At 47.3% G+C, this 20857-nt stretch overlaps 8 protein-coding genes and 1 non-coding gene across 9 annotated transcripts; 5 read left to right on the top strand and 4 right to left on the bottom strand.

Moving 5' to 3' along the window:
* Window positions 1-490: 490 nt before the first annotated feature.
* Window positions 491-2196, bottom strand: FPRO_08609 (uncharacterized protein; the record flags this gene model as incomplete). The annotated part of the gene is made up of 3 exons (XM_031222296.1): window positions 491-1306; window positions 1367-1444; window positions 1498-2196. 3 exons carry the CDS (start codon window positions 2194-2196, stop codon window positions 491-493), a joined length of 1593 nt encoding a protein of 530 aa, XP_031087769.1.
* A 646-nt stretch (window positions 2197-2842) lies between these two features.
* FPRO_08608 (uncharacterized protein) lies at window positions 2843-5085 on the top strand (the record flags this gene model as incomplete). Its single annotated transcript, XM_031222295.1, has 3 exons — window positions 2843-2991; window positions 3049-3655; window positions 3784-5085. 3 exons carry the CDS (start codon window positions 2843-2845, stop codon window positions 5083-5085), a joined length of 2058 nt encoding a protein of 685 aa, XP_031087768.1.
* A 1109-nt stretch (window positions 5086-6194) lies between these two features.
* FPRO_08607 (uncharacterized protein) lies at window positions 6195-7712 on the top strand (the record flags this gene model as incomplete). The annotated part of the gene is made up of 3 exons (XM_031222294.1): window positions 6195-6401; window positions 6449-6789; window positions 6836-7712. 3 exons carry the CDS (start codon window positions 6195-6197, stop codon window positions 7710-7712), a joined length of 1425 nt encoding a protein of 474 aa, XP_031087767.1.
* A 660-nt stretch (window positions 7713-8372) lies between these two features.
* FPRO_08606 (uncharacterized protein) lies at window positions 8373-9824 on the top strand (the record flags this gene model as incomplete). Its single annotated transcript, XM_031222293.1, has 1 exon — window positions 8373-9824. One exon carries the CDS (start codon window positions 8373-8375, stop codon window positions 9822-9824), a length of 1452 nt encoding a protein of 483 aa, XP_031087766.1.
* A 1549-nt stretch (window positions 9825-11373) lies between these two features.
* FPRO_08605 (uncharacterized protein) lies at window positions 11374-12113 on the bottom strand (the record flags this gene model as incomplete). The annotated part of the gene is made up of 3 exons (XM_031222291.1): window positions 11374-11452; window positions 11507-11812; window positions 11860-12113. 3 exons carry the CDS (start codon window positions 12111-12113, stop codon window positions 11374-11376), a joined length of 639 nt encoding a protein of 212 aa, XP_031087765.1.
* Window positions 12114-15042: 2929 nt separating this feature from the next.
* FPRO_08604 (uncharacterized protein) lies at window positions 15043-15522 on the top strand (the record flags this gene model as incomplete). The annotated part of the gene is made up of 1 exon (XM_031222290.1): window positions 15043-15522. One exon carries the CDS (start codon window positions 15043-15045, stop codon window positions 15520-15522), a length of 480 nt encoding a protein of 159 aa, XP_031087764.1.
* Window positions 15523-15785: 263 nt separating this feature from the next.
* tRNA lies at window positions 15786-15859 on the bottom strand. The gene has a single exon. It is a non-coding gene; the product is annotated as a tRNA-Val (tRNA).
* Window positions 15860-16460: 601 nt separating this feature from the next.
* FPRO_08603 (uncharacterized protein) lies at window positions 16461-16797 on the top strand (the record flags this gene model as incomplete). Its single annotated transcript, XM_031222289.1, has 2 exons — window positions 16461-16697; window positions 16747-16797. The coding sequence occupies 2 exons, from the start codon at window positions 16461-16463 to the stop codon at window positions 16795-16797; spliced, it is 288 nt and encodes a 95-aa protein (XP_031087763.1).
* A 434-nt stretch (window positions 16798-17231) lies between these two features.
* On the bottom strand, window positions 17232-19369 carry FPRO_08602 (uncharacterized protein; the record flags this gene model as incomplete). The annotated part of the gene is made up of 6 exons (XM_031222288.1): window positions 17232-17777; window positions 17957-18090; window positions 18167-18381; window positions 18433-18466; window positions 18516-18663; window positions 19295-19369. 6 exons carry the CDS (start codon window positions 19367-19369, stop codon window positions 17232-17234), a joined length of 1152 nt encoding a protein of 383 aa, XP_031087762.1.
* Between the last annotated feature and the right edge of the window lie 1488 nt (window positions 19370-20857).

Here is a 20857-nt window from a genome sequence, read left to right as displayed (position 1 = left end):
CAGTAATTGTGTCAATGTCAAAGCGGTTATCTGAGGTTTGCACCCATGAGCTGATCTTCTATTGCGTGATTGGCGTCATCAAGGTTCGACTGGGGTATTGGCGTGTTTTGGTCTAAAATGATGAGATGAGCGGCACAGAGCATGCCATCCAGCATGACTAAGCACTATACTTCAATGGTCACCATTTTGATGAAGGTATTTCAATTATTCTTGATTGTTTGTTAATGTCTTGGGGTACTCAATGACGAAATGACTGTTTACATTATACGACATTTTAGAATAAATATATGATTTTATCTCTTCAGCTTGTTCTATACCATAATCCAATCTAAAACAAAATAACCAAAGACAGGAAACAAATACAGTAAAAAGGAAAGAATATAACATATTAAAACCATTTGTAGATAGAATTATAAAAGATTCAGGATCATTTGGTTCCTCTCAGATAATAAAATTCCCATATAAGGTAGCAGCAGCACAAGCCTCTACGTCAGATCTCGACAGGAAACCTTTTTCGAAGGGAAGCACCGTACAAGTAGAAGTAAATCGGCACGGGGATAAAAGCGACCGTGATAAAGGCCAGTATACTATTCCCCCAACCCAATCCAAGGTTGGCATAGAGTGTCGGAGCGGCAAGGGGCAGAAAAGCACCCGTAAGATTGCGAAGAAGAGTAATCGCTGCAAGTGCCGACGCCGCTGCTTGAGGCCCAAAGATGTCGATTATGTACGTCTGCGACGATGAATTGATGATGACGGCTCCAGGTCCGCAGATAGCGGTACCGATAATGGGCACGACCCAGTGTACTTTGTACTCAGTGGTCCAACCGTAGATAAACAGACCGATTGGAAACATTGGAGATACAAACATCATCATGATAAGCCGTCGTTCAGGGCGGCATTGTGCTTCTTTAGCATTCAAAAGGCGATCACTCAGCTTGGCAAAGGTGATGACGCCTATTGCGCAGCCAACTCCAACACCAATGTACGCCAGCCCGGAAACACTGACGCTCCAGTGGTAGGTATTTTCGTAGACGGTAGGAAATGTGGCGAAAAGAAGCATGGTTACACCGAAGTTGAAGGCGATATATAGTGAAATCAAAGCGACGATGGGTGATGTGACGAGGAACTTCATCGGTCGGGTTAGGGCGTGTAGCACAAGCTGCTTGACTGGAGTTTGCTTATCACCAACGGCGCGGAGGTTCGGATTGCCAGTTTCTTTACGAAGTCGAGCAGCTTTAGATTTGAGGATGTTAATAGAGCTTGTTTCGTGCATGAATAAGAAGGTGACTAGGGTGACTGCGCCGGCCTATTAGGAATTTCATCTGTTAGCATGTTTCTGATAAATAGTAGACGGCTTTAGACTTACAAGGATCAAAATGAGGTAGAAACACCACCTCCATCCGAGCTGCTCAACAACGAGTCCTCCCACGATAGGACCAAGGACCTGTTTTCACTATCAGCCTACTCAATTCCCCAGAACACCGAAAGGAAACATACGGGACCGAAAAGTGGTCCAGCCGTGAAAATAGCCATGGCAACACCTCTCTCCTCCTTCGGCAAAAGGTCAGCCACCGTTCCGCCTCCCGTAGACATATACGACGCAGCAGCCATGCCCGTCAACAGCCGAAACACCAGGAACTCTGCAACATTCGTGCTACGCGCACAACCAGCCGTAAACCCCATGTAAAAAATTGAACTTGTCCGGTAGATGGGCATACGGCCAAAGACTTCAGACATAGGGGGTATGAACAACTGGCCGAGGGCGAAACCGAGTGATGCCATGGTGATGGTAAGGACTTCAACTGTGTTGCTCTTGTAGCCGAATTCTCGTTTCATGGTAGCGGCGCCGGGGGCGAACATGGTAGTTGCGAGATTAGTGTATAGGACGGATAAGCTAATGATTATAATGTTGGTCAACTTGTAGGCTTTGGACCAGTTGCGTGGGTTTGCGGGGTCGTTGGGACCAGACCAGTCGACGATATTTGGATCTGGTGTAGGAGATGCAATAGGACTTTTCTTGGTGTCTTTGCTTAAAGTTTCAGACAGGGTATCATGACACCTCGCTTCTTCTTGGTTGTTGATATTTAAATCCCTTTCATGGCCAGTATTGCCTTGAACCGTTGCATCGACCCCGGCTGCCGTGCTTGCTTTATTATTGCAAACGGTGTTACCGCTCTCGGCTTGACCTTTCGCCATTGTTGCCAGATACCCGTGGTCGTGTGGTGTAATGGCTAGGGAAGCTCTTTGAAATCTTTGGATTTTGTGCTTTGTTGCCTCTTTTTTTATGGCAACCGTGTTGAAAAACAGGTTACGTATTGGCATATGAGAAGAAACATGGTTCTTTTAAGGTCAAACTCAAGTGCCAGTTGACCATGCCGCGTGAACCTGTTTGCCCCGGATTTGCTCCGTTGGGTATTATTAGCAACAGAGCATCCAGCGAATCAAAATCAAAGGAAAGGATACCAGGATAAACACCTACTATACCTGTTATCAATCTCAAATAATCTGTAGTACATATTAAACTCTCGATAATGATCTTAGAGTGCTTCGATAGGAGGCATGACATAAGTAATTGTGATTTTCAGACGATATTCCTTACTATGTACATATCAGCCCTACTTAACTGTCTGGTATGTAAAGCCGGAAGCAAAAAGGTGGGGCGTCGACAATTACGGTCCTCTGACTGGTTCATTAAATGCTCCGTCAAATGCTCCGGCCATAGCCCCGCCTTTCCTCAACACCGACCATCACTTTGCTCCGTCGATTGCTCCATATGCCAATTTTCAGTCTTGTTTTCAACTGACTCTCATTCTCCATAGCAAAAAGCTAAAGCTTGCATTTCATGGATACTTTTGAGACCACCGCTTACACCGATATACCGAACCAGCCGCATCAGCAGCCCAGCACTGTAATCAAAGACTCGCTGCCTCAGCTTCGAGATCGTCGGAGGGAAAAGCCGCTGTTGTCATGTACCTTCTGTAGGAACCGAAAGTAGAGTCACCCAGCTATCGTTCTCACCATATTTTAGACTAATTGGTAGTTAATCAGAGTGCGATGTGACCGTCAGCTGCCATGTAAAACCTGCACGAATAGAGGAATCGGGTTATCATGCACCTATGAGTTAGGCGGGCCAAGTAAGAGCAAAGGCAAAGTTAGTGTTGGTGATCGCATCCAGCAGCTCGAAGAGCTTGTTCGTTCCCTACTGGCGCAGCAGCAACAAAATACGCCCGATGTTGATCCTGATGGTCTCATTCGAGGGCATTCATCCCAAACCAAGCCACCGCAGAGAAATGGCAGTGCTGAATCCCCCGCCTCTGCACTATCACCCTCACAGCCCGGCAGCATGCGTCTCAGCTCACATGGTGTCGGTGCCAGCTACGTCGGAAACGTTCACTGGGCCGCTGTGCTCGACAGCATTTCAGAGCTTAGAGACCATTACGAGGAGGAAGAGGAGGCCCGCATGCTCGCCACCAACGATCATGACCTTCTCCAAAACCCTGGGCCCAGACTACTATATGAGCCGGTTCATACCACAAAAGCTGATCTTCTTACCTCTATTCCGCCCCGGCCTGTTGTGGATCGTATGGTCGCGAGGTATTTCAACACACAAGGCGTTGTGCCAAGCATACTTCACTGTGGGCATTTTCTTCAAGAGGTATGAAATTTGCTACGCATCGGGTCGTATCTTATGGTTCAATACGAAGCCTACACCTGCCCCCCCCTTTTGAAATGGATTCCCTGAGTTCTTTGTAGGTTGGCTGACAGTTTGATCCACTTGAATAGTATGAGAAGTTCTGGCAGGACCCCTCAGCAGTGTCTTGCACTTGGATTGGACTCCTTTTCAGCGTAATGTGCGTCGCTACACTATGTCAACACTCGATCGACGACCCAACAGATCCAGAAATTCAAGAACGAGTGCGCTTGTTTCGAGAACAGACTCTTCACAGCCTAATATTGGGCCAGTACACCAAAGGCGGGGAATACGTAATAGAAACCTTGATTAATTATCTCATCTTTGAGTCGTTCATGTCCCAGAATGATGAGACTGGGCTGTGGCTTGTGCAAGGCCTCATTGTTCAGCTCGCCCTGAGTCAGGGCTACCATCGGGACCCCAACAACTTCCCAAGCATTTCCCCATTTGCTGGCGAGATGCGGCGGCGCGTGTGGGCTGTCATTGTGCAGTTGGATCTTCGTCTCTCGAACCAGATGGCATTGCCGTGTGTTCTTAAGTCACAGCAGTATGACACGGCTGAGCCGCGTAACTTGTTAGACTCGGATTTCGATGAGAATACCCCTGAAATACCTCCTTCGCGACCCGAGACGGAAGTAACACCTGTGCTATACAGCTTGGCTAAGGGGAGGATAGATAAGGTAATGGGACTGGTCAACGATCTTGTCAACGACACCAAAGAGCATCCGTACACAGAAATCATGGACCTGGACCAGAAGCTGCAACAAGCTGAGGCATCACTACCGCCCATTTTCAAATGGCAGCCCCTTAGTCAAGCTTTCATGGTGGCACCCGAGATCGTTATGCACCGCGTGTTGCTCCAGCTCGCCATACAAAGACTAACAATCTGGCTTCACCGGAAGTATCTCGCACCACCGTATACCCAGGCATGCTTTCAATACTCACGCAATGCTTGCGTCCAAGCGGCGATCAAGATTCTCGAGTTTCAGCAGATAGTGCTCGATGAGACACAAGGAGATGGCCTGCTGTATCCTGCAAGGTGGGCCAGGTGGATGCTCCTGTCCTCCCGGCCGAGGGCGGTTTTCTTGCTGGGCGTGAGTATTCTGTGTTACTATGTACAGCTGGCCAGGTCACGACCGGATGTTTCGCTAGAAGACAGCACAGGGACAAAGATTCACGATCTGCTGCGCAACGCTTATCCCCACTGGCTGCACTCTGCCACAGTATCTATAGAAGCTAGGCGGGCGATTGAGTATCTGAGCCTCAGACTAGGGTTACAGGAACAAGAAACTGATGAACCTCTGGCTGCTTCTACCTCCGACGCGCCTCGGGATACAGATATGTCACTTGATCAGTTTACTTGGGACATATACGAAGGCAAGTCATCCAAGTGAATAATATTTCTGGTCTCTTGTGACAGCATCCTTTTTATCCGATTCGGCCTTTGAGTATATCTACTAACACGACGCGCTAGAGACTGATATTTTCTCAGAGTGCATCGCCGAGTTTCCCACGGCAGCATTCGCGGGCGGTTTCATAGGACTGGGGTCATCTTCAGCGACGAGAGATTCAACATCGGGTCTAATTACAATGAATTTGGAGACCCCAAAGTCGGCGACTGGTTAGGCGGAGGAATTTCAATAGGAGCAAAACCCATGACGCTGTATCCCAAGAGATGTGATTAAGATATTTAGCAACGTTGACTATAAATTCAAAATATTATTTAATTAGTCATTTGATGACCTTAATAAAGATTTGACCCCTTTTACTTTCTACAGCCTATAAATGGGCTGTATATGGTAGGATTTGGAGGTGGCCTACTTTCTTTCTAAGGTAAACTCAGCCTTGTGCTTACTTTGTGTTACACAGCTGTAGGGCATAGTCTCTGGACACAAATATATATCGACATTTTTGTCTCTCTTGCTTCATCTTCAGGATCCTAGTTAGTTTGGGGTATCAATTTGTGGCGTGTTCCGCCCTAAAATGATGAAATATGATATCCAAACCCTGCAGCTACAAACTGACGTGATCTACAACGCTTATCTCGGCAAATACTCACCCACCAACTCTCCGGTCCTCGGTACTTCGCATAGAAAAAGGAAAAATAAAAGAAGCACTGGCCCGTTTCTGTGGTAGAACATGAGAATTTTCTAAAGTGGAAGTCAGCGGTTGTCTCAAGTAAGCTGAACAGCTGTCAGGTTACACGATTAAGCCACAAAATGAAATATGAGTAGCATTTCTGATCACATCCATTTATCCGAGAAATAGTGTTTAGTCTCGTCACACCATCTGATATCGGCAAGTGATGTAAGTAGATCTCAAGGTACACGCGAATGCCCCACCATCTCCGCAAGCACGCGATTCTGGTCGGTCGATTGCGCAACACTTTAATATGTCGCATTCACTTATATGAGTAGTATACTCACCTAAAATCTCATTCACTAATATTGCCTCATTATTTACCCCTCATTCACTCAATTTTGAGTGATAACTTGCAGCCAAAATGTCTGAATCACAAGACGCCCCCAAGGCTAAGAAGCAGCTCATTATCAACGCCTTTGTTGAATCATGCAGTGGTCATCAATCGCCTGGTCTTTGGAGACATCCAGATGATAAATCATGGGATTTTAATAATATTAGTCACTGGGTGAAATTGGCTCAACTTCTTGAGAAGGGAAAGTTTCACGGTATTTTTATCGCTGATGTTCTTGTGAGTTACTCTCATTGCATTGTACATCATGTCGCTCACATTTTCAGGGTTCTTATGATGTATACAAAGGCCCTCGCAATCCAGATCCCGCCATCATTTCAGGCGCGCAGTGGCCTGTCAATGAACCCCTCGCTACTGTGCCAGCCATGGCAGCAGCTACTAAAAATATCGGTTTCGGTGTAACCGTGGCGACCACTTATGAACAGCCTTATCATCTTGCCCGCAGACTCAGCACTGTGGACCATCTCACTGGTGGAAGACTGGGCTGGAACATCGTGACTGGATATCTTGACTCTGCTGCTCGAAATCTCGGACACACTGAGCAGCCGAGCCACGATGAAAGATATGCCATTGCGGAAGAATACGTCGATGTCACTTACAAGCTTTGGTACGTGACTCGCCATCGTCATTTGACTTTTCACTCACAAATCCAGGCAATCATCATGGCGAGACGACGCAGTCAAACTCGACCGTGAAAAGGGCATCTACACAGACCCCTCCCTAGTCCGCCTAATCAACCACGAAGGAAAATACTACACCGTCCCCGGCCCTCACATCTGCCAGCCCTCCCCTCAACGCACCCCCGTGATCCTCCAAGCCGGGACTTCCAAAGCTGGAAAGAACTTTGCCGCCAAGCACGCCGAGGCCATTTTCGTCGCTGGCCACAGCCCCGTCACGGTGGCGAAGAACATAGCTGAGATCAGAACCCTAGCAAAGGAACAATTCGGCCGTGATCCTAAAGCGATCAAGTTTTTGGCTCTGTTCTGTCCGATCATTGGAAAGACGCAGGAGGAGGCTGAGGCGAAGTATAAGGAGCTTGTGAGCTATGGTTCTGAGGATGGTGCGTTGGCGCTGTTTGGGGGCTGGACGGGCATTGATCTCGCGCAGTATGGTGATGATGAGGAATTACGGTATGTCGAGTCAAATGCGATTCGCTCAGCTGTGGAGTCATGGTCCAAGTCGATTCCAGGTGTTCCGAAATGGACGAAGCACACTGTCGCAAATCATATCAAGGTCGGTGGTCTAGGAGCCACAGTCGCAGGAACACCAGAGCGTATTGCAGATGAGATGGAGCGATGGGTCAATGAAGCTGACGTTGATGGATTCAATCTGGCGTATGCTCTCATGCCAGCGAGTTTTGAGGAGGTCATCTCTGATTTGTTGCCTGTTTTGAGAGAGAGGGGATTGTTTTGGGATGATTATGCTGTGGATGGAGGCACGTATAGAGAGAATGTCTATGGGAAGAAGGGTGTTGCTAGACCGCCTGCTGATCATCCTGCTGCTAAGTATCATTGGACGAAAGATGATTAAGCCAATCAGAAATGATAGAATCGTTGCATGAGGACATGACATGTCATCGAATAAAAAGTTTTAAAAACATGCATTAAGTCAGATATTTATAAACTATATTTTAGGGAAGCCTATCGTTTTCTGTTTATTTTCTTATTCTTTTCTTTGGTTGGCCTTGTTAAATTTATTGGTTGGCTCATAGCCTCACCCCACTCCCGAGCCTCTATTCTGAACCTTGAGACCTTTAAGCTTCCACTCTCACAGATGACTACACCAATATGAAAGTCTATATGATCATGCTCTAAGTATCTCATATCCTGCTCAAAATATAACTCTTGGATTTTGAAACCTTGTGGCTCGCCTCGTTGACTGGCCGTATCATAGCCTGTCAAGCTTTTAATCTTCCCATTCGTTCACGAACTCAGAAATCAAACTTTTTCTCAGATGCCAGTTTCTGTCATTCCCTTGACTATAAAATCCCGTGTTCTTTCTGAAGTTGTCCCAGATTTTCCTTTCCTCTTTTATATTTCCGAGGACCTGACTCGAGTTGACCCCACCAATCGCCTTATCTCTCAACGCCAACTTCAGTCATCTCATCTCCGCGGACCACTCATCAGTTTCAATTTCAGTCTCACTCTCAACTTCAATTCACATCTTGACTTCTCTCACATTGTCATCATCATGTCAACACCTTCTCTCTCTACCCTCCCTGAGGAGCTTCAGGTTCAGATCCTTGGATATATGTACAAATATTCCCTGATCGACCTTCGTCTCGTCAGTCATACTTTCTGCCGCCTCATCACACCAATCATCTTCCGCGCCATTCGCGTCCGCGCTTATAGAGATGAGCCACAGCGCTTCACTGACATCGCCATGGCGGAACATCTGAGATGTCATGTTCGAGAAGTCACTTGCGATACGTGGATAGGACGTTGTGACGGATATAAACGCCGGGAACACATAGACAAGTTTCTCCGAGCTGTTCCTTTCATCTCTATGTTTCCTAGACTCGACACTCTCAACATACGTCTAGAGTCTGATGACTTTCATATCACACATAATACGCAATCCCGACTTTTGGAGACCTTGTTTCGCAGTCTCGAGGGGACCTGGAACATAGATGATTATTTTCAAAGGGATGCCATGGCTGCGGCTCAGGCTGAGGCTACACTTCCTATCAAGACCCTGACAATCTCGAATATTTCTGATATCAGTGGCATCGAAGAGCGTCCTGCCTTCTTGGCCGTCATGAACTCGGGAGCTCTGAAGGACCTGCGCATCAGCATAGCTGACCTTGATAACCTCAAAGCCCACCCTACAAAACATGGTATCAACCACGATCTTCGCGATACAGTGCTCACCCCTAGCATCGCCAGCAATCTCCAAGTCCTGTCCTTGTATTCTTCAACGTTTTGGGGATGGGCTCCCAACAAGGACTGCCACCTGATCGGTGCCGACGATCTGCGCAATCTCAAGGTTCTCGCTTTGGGACACTTTGAGTTCACTGATTGGTGGCAGGTTGAGTGGATCGGATCCCTTGGCATGGAGAGGCTTTATCTCGATGACTGCACAGTTCTGCACTCGGAATGGAATCGGGCTACGGTTGAGGTCTCTCAAGAGGAGGCCCAGCGGATAAGGAATCATGCCTGGCGTGAGGACTCAACTTACCATACACATACCCGCTGGTACCACATCTTTAAGCACTGGGCAAATACCATGCCCAACCTCCGCGTCTTCAAAATTGGACAAGGCTGGGGTTTAGACTCCGGCAGTGCTTGGAAAGCAATAGACCCGACCTATGAGGGGGACTTTTACGAACACGTCGAAGAAGACCACGAGGCTATTTTCCAGCCCTTCCATGACACCAGCCACCAGCACTTTGAGTGTCCCTTGCCCTGTACCACGGGCACTGGTATTCGACGGTATGGATCTGAAGCCATTTGGGATTATGGTACCGTCTTCCAGTACATCGAATATGTTGAAGGTAGAGGCTATACCTACACTGATAGCCCTGGTGATGGGAAGGAGTTTATGAATGTTAGTTCCTGGGAGAAGGAGAATGATAGGAAGGCGTTTGAAGAGTTTTTGACGGTTGTCGAGACCAGACGAAAAGAGTTCGTTGGTGAGGAGTAGGAAGGGCATTGTTTCGACTGGATATGTTTTTTGTGATTGGATGAAAGATTGGGGGCGATAAAGAGGGAACTACATTTGCGTATGGTATGCTACAAAGGCCCAGGGAAATGATTGTATTGTCTTTTTTGCTTTTTCGACTTTGTTATAAAAGCAATGATTGGACGTATACCTGCATACAGAATGGAGTACAAGGATGGCAATTCTTTCCAGTTCACTATTTTTTAAAGTGCCAATTTGGTCAGCCTGGTTACACAAGCAATATACTCTGTACAAATTCAACAAACGACATTTCATAACCGAGCGGCCCGAAATGCCTATTCTGACGACCGTACATGTCGCATTGGGGGCCTTTCAGTCATATACCAAAGAATCCTTATCAGAAGTATTCTTGGCTTGCGACGTGTATTTCCTTGATTGCCCATTCGTCCTCGTAATCAGGCAGATAACGCCGAGTAAATTATTTGTGGAATCGCCATGCACATGACAAGAAATTATTCAGTTATTGACGGTGAGTTCTACGTAGGCCAAGTGTAAGACACGACCAAATAACGCAATGATGTTCTCATTCAAGCCTGGGCATAGGGTATCATGGTTCGGGTTTATTCACGTACTGCAAGGTTATGTTTGTATACAGTATAGTCGATTGACGCCGAGTTGCGCTGATTCAGCGCTGACTGCAAAGTCTAACCAATCCCCAGTCCCTGATAAAATGAGACGTGCGGCAGGGATTCGAGCCAAGGCATTAACCTCGGAAGACGGAAGATAACATTCAATCGGGCGTAGCGCCCTGCCGGCTACGCCCACGGAAGCAACCGAACGAGACAAGACGAGGAATTCGCATCTTGAACGAGGTTAGCAAAGGTCAAGGGACATTTTCAACATGTCACAAAGAGGCACAGCTCAATGCTGGGTTCTCTTTTTTTTATCGGTCTAGCTCGGTAGAGAAAAAGTGCACGCGAGCCACCCGCTTGCAATCAATTCTTTCTGGCTGCATGCCAAAGCTCGGGCACTCACTGTAACGTGATGAAAATCGGAGGGCTGAAAAGTTGGCTATGCTTAAAACAGAGTTTGGATTGGATTGGATTGCAGTGCGACGCGAAATGCTTACGACAACTGCCGGAAAGTGGGAGATGCGGATTGTATCACCACGCACGCAACGCAACGCAAGCGATTTTCATTCTCGACGCATGCAAGCAACGCATTCGCTCGATAAGGGGAATTGATTCGGGAGGCGGGTATCTCGGGAGGGGAGAATGCTTGGAAGCCCCATGGACGTGGCGTCATTCAATGATAACGCATGAGCGACATCCGAGCACCAAAAAACAAGCACTTACGATAGCACTAAAAAGCACTCAAGCAGCACTAAACACAGACCAGAACGTCATCAGAAACAACACCAAGTGGCGCCGAAAGTTTTCGGTTGAGGAATCTTGAAACTGGGATAAAGTTTATTTGTTTAATAAGTGGTTGGCTTTTATTCAGTGTATTTGATGCTTTTCTGGGGTATCGTTGTACAAAAGATCATGACGCCATAGATTTTTCCAAAACATCATGCAGAGTCCGAGTCGGTGCAGCGCTTCGTAGGTCGTTGTTCTAAATATGAAGATGTAGCAAAGAGAAATGTCGCGCTGATGACATGTTAGCTTATCGGAAGAGGTTTAATTGAGTCGAAGGGGACGTACATAATTCCAGCGCGACATAAAGCAGTCGCTTTAATGAGACGAATGCCAACTTGGCAGATTGGCTGATGCATATCCAGATCATCTTCCGGATCGCATGAAATGTCGCTCGCCATCAAAACGACCATAGTTCCTGTGATAAATGGACTAATGAACAGAAACCAGAACCAGGCGCGGAAGAATTTCTCTTTGAGAGTCGTCGTGCTGGGGCTGGGTTCGGTGTCGAGCGCTGAGGGGCGGAGGGATGTGAAGATAAAGACTGCGACGATGCTGAGGGCCTCAAGGGTGCTGATGAGAGCGGCGAGAATACTGCAATCGTTAGACACGGTCAGATGAGGCGTTGGTGATGAACGTACAGGAAATCGGGGGCGTTGTAAAGAGAGATCTTGGTGAATGGGATCCACGAAATTAACATCCCCATCACCCACGGGAGAGCGAACGCGACGGGCATAAGGCGATTGTTGAAGACTTGTTGCATATCCATCATTTGTTGATTTTTCGTATTGTCGTTCAAAAGCGTCGATTTCTCATCATGTCCAGCGAAACCGTCCTTCTCGCTCGCGGTTTTGTTATCCTGCCATGTCGGCAAGTGGGATGTTTTGTGATCCATGCTGTCCCGACTCCCCGCTTTGCCGATAAAACAAAAACTGTCGTGAATCCAAGCCCTGAGACTTGAGCAATAATGTATAGCAAATAAATAACGTATAGGACCTGGGGGAGAAGAGACAGAGATCAGCAGGGTGCAGATGGCCTGGCTTTTAAGAACCAAAAAGGCCCGCCCACCTACGGGAAGCTGCATGCATTCATAGACTACACGGTCCCCCCTCGAGTCGTGGTCTAGTTGAATACGGGTTAGAGGGGGAAAACAACAAGGATCGACGAAGGCCCCCACGGCAGATAAACAAGGGCCCACGTGCACGGGAGGGATGAAGCACATGTGCAAGACGATTGGATATGGTGGGAATTATTCCTCTATCCGACACTGCACACATCCCGTAGACAAATGGCTGCGTCACATGCAAGGTACATGCCTCGAGGCAGGGAACTAAAAGGCACCAATCACTTATACCATGTGGGCGAGACTCGGCTTCGTGAGCCGTGTGGTGGGCGGGTGCTGGATGACGCAGTTCAGTACAAGTAATTAATCTAGCGGCTGGGAGGGTTTGGTATGTATTTGTGAGGGGCCGAATTGCTGGAATACCCAAGATCAATTAAGCACGTTAACTACTCCGTATTCTCGCGAACTACTGCAGTTGTTTTATGGTGATCAATGAAGATCTGGGGTATTTCCCCAACGAGCAGCGAATAACTCAAATGTCAATTGAGGCTCAATTGACCCAATCATAATCACTAATCAGCCACACCACTTTTTTTCCGTCCACAAATTATGATCCGACTCCACTCACGATACTCTCTGGCGCATCTAATCTTATCTGATCTTTTTCCCCAGCTACTTTGAACCAACCTACCTTGAATCCGCAAGTCCTTAATGGCTTTCGTTTCGCTTCGAGATAAGATAGAAAGATTTTGCATTCTTTTATTAAAGATTTAGTATATAGAAACACAGACATACAATGCCATGAGTTTGGGGTTGCCTGGATGTTAATGTTCTTGTCCGTGCCGCCCGGCGACGCTGTATTAGGATAGTCGTTGCTTGGTATCGAAACTGTTACACTCTAGGGTGATGGTGATGTGTTTGAAGCAATCGCAGCTTATAGCTTCGCAGCTTATAGCTTCGCAGCCTCTTGTTCCAAGGTCAGCCAAAAGCTCTCCAACCCTGGTTGCGGCTTTGAATCATTTCCCGCCCGCCTCTAGTACTTGTCGGACCATTTGACTGGTTGTCGGTAGCCGGGACACTTAACGCTCCTCTTGACACATGCCGAGCATGCAGAGATCGCTCCATCGCACCGATATGCTCCTCACTAATTAGTGTCGAATTATTTTCCTTGGATGAATCGCATCCACTCTGTGCAATCCTCACCCTTTGCTCGCAATCGGCTTAACCAGCTGTATATTGTAACGTCAGTTAATCGCAACTAATGTGCAGATGATTAAATCATGCTCTTAAGGTGTGAATAGAATCTGCCTTTCGCACTAGGCTTTATTCCTTGGATTTGCTCCAGGTTGTTCTCTTTGTTTGCAAGCCAGGCGGATGCTTATCTCGTTTTTCGTCAAAGAGGGGAACCAATGCATAAATAGGCCAACTTCAACTAAGACCATCTCCCCTCTACATCTCACACGGCTAGCTATGATACGTAAGAGCCACTTTAAGTATAGAGACAGGCCTAGGGACGCTGACCACACAAAGTCACCTAGTCACTCAGTACTTGGTACTCATAGCGCAAACAACAAATGGCAAGCAGTCGAGTCCCCGTACTGTACGGTATCATCGCTCTTTCTCGCTGACAATGGCGTCGGCTCGCTCATTGACCCTCCATGCTCGCACGTTGCGCGGGACACAACTAAGATTGTTTGTTTCTGATCAAGCTAATTTCGATATCGATGGACCATGGCTTGAACAAATGGCTGAGCTATCCGAACAGCGCGATAAGCAAAGTTTCACTAGCATTGGGAGGCTCCAGTATGACAGGGAGGGTCAAGAAACTGCTACAGACAGAGTTGGCGCACCAACCGAATCTAGCCCTCATATTAATGAGCCAATCCACGCGTTGGGACTTAACGTAAAAGGCAATCGGCTCTCACAAATAGAAAAATGAAAGCAAATCTATTGGCAGATTATTTCATTAACCTCTTACACGTTTGCTCTATCCCTGCCAAACCCAGCACTCAATATCAAATCTTATGTCGGCCTCTGAAGCCTTCGACTTGCAACGGTGGACTACAATAGGGAAAAACACTGAGGCTCAGCGCCCTTGCCACTGTATCACGGCGCTGGCGGCAGCTCATCGAACCAATCCTGTTTAAAGACATACGCTTGAGAATAGAAAAAGTCCTTGGATCCAAACAGGTCACATGCCTGACACCACAAAGGCTCTCATATGTTCGAAAAGTTACGGTCAAGGTCAAAGGCGTTCTTGCCAGCCATATATGTTAGCGACTGAAGCGGCACACATGGCCCTGGAGACTGCGACTTTCGTCAACATCACCTGAAAAACGAAATCGAATTCAATGACTTCGTATACAAGACTTTTGGGATCCTCAAAGATCTTCCACGTCGAGAGAAGCCCTACGTGGACATGATCTTTGAGATATCACGGAGCGATTTTAGCGTGACGTTCACGCAGAAAGGATGCAGTATATGCAGCTTTATGACACGTGGAAGGATTTTCCAGAACTCCCCATGATATCAGTCTTTAGAGCATGCGGATCTACTGATACACCTACCTTTACGCCTGGGGATATGTGTCGACTTACGAGTAAGGCCACGGTTGGAGAAGTTTGGGGTGAGGGCAATAGAGAACATACGGGATTATGGCTATGGGGAAGCTCTAATCACAAACAGTAAGAGTGCTTTATCACTGATGCCTGTCCCAGCTAACAGCATTGTAGGCCTTGTAAAGTCTTTGGATTTGATACCCATGTCTGTGCAAACGTTGCTTATTGACTACCAGCGGGAGATTGTTCTAGACCAGACTTATAATCCTCCAATCATCATCCCCATTGGGTCAAATAGAGAGGCTTTTGCCGAAGCGATGCGACCACTTGCCCAGAGACACGGTATTCAAGAAATCACCCTTCTTGCAAACATCGACATCGCCATGTTCCAACCTACAATTGAAAATCCTTGCTGGCCGATCCTCAAGAGTTTCACATTCGCATTTTGCAACGTCCTTCAGTCCTATGAGAGGGTAGTGACAAAGGAAAATCCTTTGTCAGCAGAAGAGGAAGATCATCAACGACAAGAGACCCGTGAAAGAGTGGCTAATTTGAATTACGAAGTTTTGGAGGCTTGGAGAACGGCTACCAAGACTCACGATGTTGTGGTTGATCGGTGCCATACAAATGAGTTGGAGGTTGCGGGGAGGTATGCCAATGAGTTTGGACCTGATTTCCAATAGAACGATTAGGACGTCTATTTGTTCTGGACCTCAAACAAAAAGCAGAAGAAGAAGAAGAAGAAGAAGAAGCAAAAGGAGGTAACTGTTTGGCAATTAGTTGCTCGTTGATTGCTTTTATACTTAAGTATTCAGGTCATGAAATGCCTTCTATAAGCAAGTGAACACCAGAGCAATTATTATATGTTATCCAGTTGGCCATATCAGCATCCCCGAACGTGAGAATAATATGCAGTCGATGAAAGTTGTTAAAAAGAGCAAAATAATGGTTCCGCCCGGGCTCGAACCGGGGACCTTCTCGGTGTGAGCGAGATGCCATAACCAACTAGACCACGAAACCGAAGTTTTTAGTAACGGCTTCCTATTGGATGCCAGAGTGGAAAATCATTTTCACTTATAGCCTTGATTCCTTATTCCTCTTTGCCAAGTGATCATTCAGTGCCGCGGTCGTTATACGTTGCATGGAGGAGCGAGTCAATAATAACGATTTCATTAAATGGCCTGGATTTGTGCTCATTGTGGCTTGCTCTTGTAATTACTTTGGAAATAATGTTCTCTCAAGTTCTCTGAGTTCTGTGTAGTCAGGAGGCAATGGCCCTTACTGTAAATCGCGTATGTTGCTTAATTCTCATAGAAGATTTATTCTTGGAACGAGGAAACTTATTGCTTCAGAAGACTTTATTTGGAGTCACTTGCGCCTATAGAGCTGTATAGGGTTCACGGCAACGTTTTACTATTTGTGTTTTAGAGAAAGGTAATGCAAACAGAATTTTAAAGACAAACTTTCGTGTTCCGTTTATATGGCCTCTCCCGGAACTTGAGCAAGGTTTCCCAGGGAAAAATCTATAAAAGACTCCTGCACCCCTCTTCCTTACACCATCAAACTTGATCTCTTTCATCATCCACTCCAATACTTGGTCACCTTTCTCAGAAACACAAAAATGGCTATTACCTTCAACGGGAATTCTTCAACTAAAGGTCATGCACTATCTCCACCCAACGACCAAGGCGTCGAGAAGCCTGTGCAAAACTCTTTTGGCGAAGCCAAGACCGACAACTCAACCGAATCCGCTATTTTCCACTTCGAGGCCACCTGGTCCACTGTGACAATAGACGTCTCATTGAAAGTAGGCGCTGCTGGCATCGTTTTAATGATGGCCTTGGCCCTTCTGGCTCTGGTATCCTTGACAGCATGGTTTCTGACACCACTTGCATGTCCCGCTTGAGCTTTTGGGTTCCGGTGACCATGCCGGTGCTTCCTTTGGTGGTCTTGGGTGATACAGGGGGGTCGGTGGACGTGAGGTGCGGTAATTGAGGCAGCACGGGGTACTCTCACTCAAGGCTGAGGTATTTCGGGCGATCGCCAACTTCATGGCCATGAATTCCTTAATTGTAAAACTAGAACGGCTATTGGCTGACCCTGGGCAGTTACGCAGAAGCATATTAATATGATCAGTTAGCAATAAACTTGTATCATCCCCGGCAGACTAAACTTGTTCTAATCGGGTTCTATTATATTTAACTCTGAGATCATAACTCTTCAAGTCATTGAATCGATAATTGAGATTTATAGTTGCTGTTGATGTGAAACCACTGGCTAGTTACTGGATGCGACTGATCATGAAGCCCATTCCATTGGTGACAATCTCTCTCTATCACTGTTACGTGGCAAATCATATCGGTTGCTTTACTTCTAAAGTTTTTCCTTGATTTCATGTAGCTCGATACTGACCTCCAACTCTCCTGAAACGCTTGGCCATAAAGATAGACACCTCACCCAAAGGAAGCGATGCACCAGCAAAGATCTGTGCACTTAGGTAGTGACCACCAGAACGCCGCCTAATAATCATACCAGCGATAGGCGGCCCAGTGAGAGTTGCAATGCTGTTCGTCGTAAAGATCATGCCCATCCTGACACCTGTCTTGTGCACACCCGTTGTCAAATCTGGCAAAGCTGGAGGGAACAAACTCATGGATGCTCCAGCGACAATACCGCCGTAAACGCTAGCCCATGCGTACGAGCCAGCTTCTGTGGATACTGCAGACCACGTGAATAAACACGTAGATGAGATGAACACGACGGGTATGAGGACTGCGATGCTTCCGAAATGATGTGCGATGGCGTTTGGTAGTGAACGGTCGATAATTCCGACACTGTTGACGACGAGAAGGATATTCAATGCGGCTGAGCACTTCAAGGGTTTGCCCAGTTGTGAAACTGCAAAAGAGGCGAGGTAGTAGAACGGGAAGAATGTTGCCTAGAATATCTATTCCCGTTAGTATGCCCATATGCCTTACCAATAGCACATACTTACAAAGAAGATCCCAATTGCGCTAGATCAATCCACGGACCCGATTGCCTCGGTGGTATTCGAGGTCTGAGAAGTAAATTCGCCATGACCAGTGTGATAAGCTGCACCAACCCCATGGCTCTAACCGTCCAAGCAAAACCAATACTCCCAAGAAGCGGACGAGCCATGGATGGAAACTTAAGACCTCCCGTGGCACTTCCAGTAGCAGTGATACCAAAGGCGAGGGCCCCGCTTAAAGTAGATCGAAACAACAGCAAGGCTGGGAGTAAACATCAGACCGTTACCTAGCCCTGTGCAGAGACCCTGTGAGAGGAGGAGTTGCCAGAATGTCGTACTGAGAGAAGTCATGAATACACCGAGACAGGTGAGTAGCGTGCCAGCAGCGAATGTGATACGGAAGTAGCCAGCGTCTGTGAGACGACCAGAGAGGGTTCCTATAAAGAACAGTGCAGATGTTTGGAATGATCCTATCCAGGATATTTGGCTTGCTGAATTATGGAGGTTTGCCGTGTAATGGGTCTGGAAGACGCCAAAGGAGCTTTTGTAACCCCTAACAGAACGTCAGTCCTCATAGTGCACAGAAGATCCAAGTTTGACATACCATGAGTTCAGCGTGACTGTATGCCCGGCGATGGCTACAAATAGGTCATTCCTGCATACAACCCTATTTATAAAAGAACTTACCTGACGCCCAGGCCCAAAATTCACCATCAGGCGGAGGTCCAGGGTCACTGTCAATAGCCGAAGTCCGACTCAAGACACGACCCAAGACGGAGAGTCGTCGCTGTGGTGGAGCATCACCGTCTTTGTTCTCTTTCTCTCTTGACTCAAACTATACATTACTGCAACTGTTCCAGACTATTTCGCCTGCGAATGGCCGTGTAATCTGTTCATCATCATTGATGGACCCACCGTTCACCTGAAAACTATATCTCTAGCAAATTATTGACAGTGGAGCATACTTACACCAGATCAAGGCGGTTTCGCCCGGCAAGCCGGTTCCATGAGTAGACAGCAATGGTCGGCTAGAGGCAGAGCGATCGGCCCAACTTTGTCGAATGCTTCAACACTTATAAAGCCCCGTCTGCAATTGTGTCGGAATGGCTAGGCTCGTGGCGTGGCCTTGATCACTTGCAGTCCGGCAGTGGCAACAGACTCGAGCGACCCTGGCACGGACAGTTACTAGCCGGAGCTGTTAACCGAAACGTCTCGAGGCTCCTGATAACGCCGCTGCAAGCTCCCCCTCACCTAGTGGTGGCGTTCGCATGAGGTAGTGAATACTTCAAGCAGAGATATCAGGCCAAGCCTGGGAGCCATAATATTCAATCTAACCAAAAGTGGTGGCCACCTAGGTACATTACCTTGATCCTTGTTTCAACCTATATCACCACTGTCACTTCGTAGTTGGCTTGTAGTCATGAATATTCGACTACTTGATGATGGATCTGTTCACAAGGCCATACTGTAACCGTGGGAGCATCTACTAGTGTCAAGCGTCCGAGCAGAGCCCTATACAGGGCCAAGGGCGCAGGCTGCATGACTTACAGTAGTTCAAGGTGGTGAAGGGCCATAAGACTGACACTCTCGCTCGGAAGTCTCGATATCCATGTCCTGATCATCCTCTTAGGTTGCTACATGACCGTCAGTCTTCGGTTACCTTCTCAAATCACTTTTGTCGCATAAGGTCGTGGATTGAATTCCTGTGTCTCCAGTTATTCTTCCCTTGTTGATATCAAATGCGCCTTCGAAACTGGCATGATCGCCCATGTGTTCGGTTGCGCTGATAGTTCTGGTTCCTCGTGATAGTATAGGCAAACCGCGAGGAATGAAATTTACGCTTCGTTCTGCGATATTGGGTAGATGGAGATGTTAAGGGAGGGCGGTCTCACCAATAGCCGACAGCAGCAAACTTGGCCTTGACGTTGTTTGGCCACTCTTGCCAAACCTTCTCCGAAGGCTTGAGGTGCTTGGTGGACCAGGCTTTCAGGTCAACCTGCGGTGGGATCGTTGAGCGGAGTCAGGGTGTAACTTGTCGCATCATCCTGTTTTCACTCAATCAACCGTGTTAGCAAACATCTGTCCTAAAAAGAAAAGGAGACAATATCACGTATCGTTTCAGTGGCAACTGACTCCTATGATCGACGCCAATCACGAGGTTAAAGCGACGAACGAGCTGGAGTGATGTGCGAGTTGGACAATGGTATCAAAAGCTTGATCCTTTCCTGGAAGACACAAATTGCTTGACTTCCAGATCGTCCTTCTTGGACCTCTGAGATAATAATAGCCAACGTACGCGGCATCTCTCGTTCCATAGCTCTGATCGGCTGAGCCTGGAAGCAGATCCGTCGGCCTCCAGAATATAGCACCGAGCACTGGGTAGAGAGGAGCACGAGAAGCGATTCTTGGATCTATTTTGTATCATTCGGCATTCTAGTTGTCGCGGAGAGGGAAGCGGGCGATATGCAATGAGAAAACGAGCAAAGTCTCGTGGCGGAGAGGCACCAGCCGACCTCGCATTCTTGCCGCAAAAGATATCCCAGACTTGGCCAAGCTAGTGGAAGCCCGACAAGTTACAGCAGAAGCCATTGTCCTCGCTCACATCGCCAAGTAAGACCCCCAACTCTTGTGGCAAGCATTGGCGGCTCTATCCATGAGCCAGCAAACATGAATGGCTTGTGGCGGTTCGAACCGAGCGTATTTTATTCCTTTCTGTCTTCATGTGTGATTGCTTACACTATCGCAGAGCGGCAGCTTTTCATACGAAGATGTCCCTATCTCCCAGGAAGGGCAGCACCAGATACCTTCCTCTATTGGTCCCATGACAAGAACACTCAACACACTGACTCTGGTCTCTAAAGCAGTGATCAAGGCTGAGTGTTAGACACTGGACCCCCAGTTTGTCCCTGCGCTCTGAAAAGAAGACAAATTCCAACGCTACTCGGAGAAGAAACTGGTGATTGGCTCCGTGCTAGATGATGGGATCGCGAGACCACATCCTTCGATCGAAAGATTATTCAAAGAACTCT

Source organism: Fusarium proliferatum (genome assembly GCF_900067095.1).
Source record: "Fusarium proliferatum ET1 genome assembly, contig: FPRO_scaffold011, whole genome shotgun sequence".
Lineage (NCBI taxonomy): Eukaryota > Fungi > Ascomycota > Sordariomycetes > Hypocreales > Nectriaceae > Fusarium > Fusarium proliferatum.
This window is presented reverse-complemented; position numbering and strand designations above follow the sequence as displayed.